This window comes from Elephantulus edwardii, unplaced genomic scaffold (genome assembly GCF_000299155.1).
Source record: "Elephantulus edwardii isolate Elephantulus edwardi_28Jun2011 unplaced genomic scaffold, EleEdw1.0 scaffold00255, whole genome shotgun sequence".
Lineage (NCBI taxonomy): Eukaryota > Metazoa > Chordata > Mammalia > Macroscelidea > Macroscelididae > Elephantulus > Elephantulus edwardii.
In genome coordinates this window covers 347,605-351,351 of record NW_006400005.1, presented here as the reverse complement: position 1 = coordinate 351,351, position 3,747 = coordinate 347,605, and the positions used below count along the sequence as shown (strand labels likewise).

Here is a 3,747-nt window from a genome sequence, read left to right as displayed (position 1 = left end):
CTGGTGCCAAGAGTGTTGACTGTGGAGCCGAGCAAACTGAAGCTGTGAACAATGTCAATCTCTTCACCATCTATCCTGATGCTACTGATTGGTCCAGTGGTGAGAATTTTTGTCTTCTTGACATTGAGCCTCTTTTCTTTTTTTTTGCTGTCATTTATAACTCACTGCCACAGCATCAGAACCCACTCAGAGCTGGCTGACCTTCCAGTGAGTTCCTGGGTGGATTTTATTATTTGCATGGCACACTAGCTGCCTAAGAAAGTAATAAAACAGTCAACTGTAATTCTTAAAACAGAAAACAATTAAATCAGTAAGAACTAAAATAAATTTTCAGAAAATCTGTATGAAGCTGACTCTGCCCAATTTCTGTTCATTTTTCTTTTTCATTCTTCAAACTTGAAAACAAATAAACAACAACCTGTATTAAGGCTCAAATATTATATCTATCAGTGTTGATTAACTCTTCTTTTATAAGGAGAAGGGGGAAAAGCTTTAAAGATGGGTGGTAATATCTGTAGATTAACATCGTACACAGTACAAGCACCCTCTATTTACTAGACTGCCAATATATATCCATTTGCCATAAGAACCAACACATTAAAATAAGCACTGACATCAAATATAGCTCATCCATTTTACAAGAAAGATAGTCCAGAATTATTCTGCTAACAAGAAAAATCCCTTGTAAATCAAAAGATATTTTAAAAATTTTTATGTAAAAAAAATTAAATAAAAACCCCTGAGGAGAAAAGAATCCACTCCATTTTATATACTGAAATGTCATGACTTAACAAGCCTTTGAAGATCACTTTGATATGTACTCTTCCCCATGGAACTCATTACTCATGTTTTAGTAAGACAGTGCTGACAGACACCAACACCTTTATTAAAGATCTCTTTTCTTGGTGAGAACTCAGCAAACTAATCACACCATTTCAAATTCCATTAACAGGTACATTTGGTCATATTAATAAGTCATTATATTAACTTCAAGAAAAGGATTCAATTGTTCCATAATTCTAATAGATGACTTGCTCTGTATTACTTACCAAGACCTAAAAGATCAACAGTAGGCTCTGTAGTTTTCTTAGGGCTGGTACTTTTTTTAAGTTCCAATTGCTGATCTTCCTTTTTCTGCACCTAAAGAATGAGATTAAAATTTCTTTAATAAAATTGAATAGGCCTTTTAATCCCTTATTAATAACACACATATTTGATAAAGTTGCTAGAAGCAAGCAGGAAGCTCTGCTGGTCAAGTGGAAAGGACCTGTGCTGTCAATCTGAAAGCACATGATTCAAATTCACCACCTGCTTCATGGAGGACAAAGAAGCAATCTTCTCCTGTGCAATTTATTGCCTTTGAAAACCTGATAGAGGATCAACTGTGGGTTGATTCTGACTTAATGTTACATAATAACAACATAATAAAGCATATGGCAATGACACTTTAGATCCTTACATAAAAACAAACATGATCTTATCTTTTGAGATAGCAATCTTTACATTTAAGATGCCAAAATGACTTAATCATTCTATAACAATATTATTTCATGTGTAAGCCACTGACAACACTGTATTAAAAACAAAAACTCTGCATTTTATATTACTTGCTAGCCATTTTTAATTTTACTCCTTGTCAGAGACGATTAACCAAAATAGAATCTTCATAAGCATGCTGTTATTTCCACCATTCACATTGTTGATGTTCAATGTCAATATGAAAAACAAAAAGTTTAACAAAACACTATTTGACATGTTTTCTTCCTTAGTTCACCCTATCAAATAAATTATAAAAATAGTATGCTTCTAGTTCTGCTAAGCACCAACCACAATTACACATTGCAATCTAGTAGTTTCTACCTTAAGAAAAACTTGTGTAAGACAGAATGAAAAGACTTACGGTTACTGCCTTCTTAACCCTAAAGCATGTCTCTGTCTTAAAACAGTATCCATTCACTCACTTAATTGATTCTTCAAACTGTGCATACTAGAGCATTTATTCATATAACTATCTTAAGAATTTTAACCTATCCATTGGATAATTATTTTAGTTACTACAGACTTATATAGATAGAAATATAATTTCTATCCTTACTTTCTTTTTTCGTAAACTCTCTCAGAATTCTTTTTCACCAATTAACCTACCATTAAATATTGCAATTTTTAGCCATTCTTATATACAGAATTATCAGCCTATATCCTGTTTTCTAAACATTATAAAAAGTCAGTTAAATCTCTCATTTTTCATTTTTTAATCCCTCAGAATATACAACTTACTTAAGGATTTAAACATAATTTGAGAGAAAGTATACAAACATGTTCTTACATGCTAGCAAGTCGAAAACAACTCACAGCTGACTCATCAGTGGGCTTACAGAGGCTGCAAACTGCAGGAGATTGCCCACTTTTTTGTTGCTAGCAGTCACCTCTAACTCAAGGTGATTTTATGAAAAGAATTAAGTATTTCCTAGCCCTGCACCATTTTCTCAATTGATGGTCTCATGCTTAAGAGATTTCTAAAGCCTGAATTACTTTTATTAACAATCATAAAATTTCAGTAAAGGGGGGGGAGAAGAACGAACTGGGGAGGAGGGTGGAGAAAACAGTGCAACAATGAATGAATGAAAACCCAAAATCTCTGTAAATGTTCATTAAAACTAATAAAATTTAATAATTAAAAAAAATTCAGTAAAAAAGAAATGGTGAGCTAGTAGAGAGGGAACAATCTTGTGGGCCTCTGCTTCCTTAGTGTCAGAACTGCCCTGGCCAGTCAAGAGGGAAGTACCCTGTGGGCTACCTAGACAGCACGTAGCAAAGAAAGTATTAGGTGATCACTGTGCATGAGGAGCACAGACCAATACCAAAACCTGAGGAGGTGGTTCAACATAAGGAAAACAATCAATGTAATTCATCACATTAACAAAGCAAAGAAAAAGAACCACATGATCCTATCAATTGATGCAGAAAAGGCCTTTGACAAAATCCAACACCCTTTCCTGATTAAAACACTCAACAAAATAGGATTAAAAAGGAATTTCTTCAACATAGTAAAAAGTATTTATGCAAACCCGAGAGGCAACATCGTTCTCAACGGAGAAAGGTTAAAGGCATTCCCTTTAAGAACAGGAACTAGGCAAGGATGCCCACTCTCACGTCTCTTATTCAATATTGTATTAGAAGTCTTAGCAATAGCAATAAGACAAGAGAAGGAAATAAGAGGTATCCAAATTGGCAAAGAGGAGGTAAAATTATCCCTTTATGCAAATGATATGATAATATACCTAGAAAACCCTAAACAGACTCAGCAAGAAAACTATTGGACATAGTTGACCAATTCAGCAAAGTAGCAGGATACAAAATCAACATACAAAAATCAGTTGGATTTCTCTACTGTGTGTGACAAAGAGAATACAGAGCATGAACTAAGAAAAACAATACCCTTCACAATAGTGAATCACAAGATTAAATCTAACCAGAAACACAAAGGATCTATTGAAAGAAAATTACAAAACACTACTACAAGAAATGCTGAATGAATTCTGCCCTTCTGATTTTCTGACTAGCTTCTTGCACATTTCACAGTAATATTTTGCTTTGTCATTCGTGCTGCCTTTTGGAATCTCCTGTTCAGCTCTTTAGTGTCTTGAATTCTTCCTTGTGCTTTGGCTTCTCTACGTTCCAGTGCAATCTTCAGAGTTTCTTCTGACATCCATTTGGGTCTTTTCTTCCTCTTCTGTCTTTGTAATG

The 3,747-nt window shown here is 34.2% G+C and overlaps 1 protein-coding gene across 2 annotated transcripts in view; it reads right to left on the bottom strand.

Annotated features, from left to right (window-relative positions):
* Positions 1–3,747, bottom strand: part of SMAP1 (small ArfGAP 1) — a 192,665-nt gene that overhangs the window by 42,771 nt on the left and 146,147 nt on the right. For both annotated transcript variants that reach the window (XM_006899385.1, XM_006899384.1), the window contains one exon: positions 1,050–1,140. In XM_006899385.1, the coding sequence (XP_006899447.1) occupies positions 1,050–1,140 (91 nt within the window). The remainder of the gene's footprint in view (positions 1–1,049; positions 1,141–3,747) is intronic.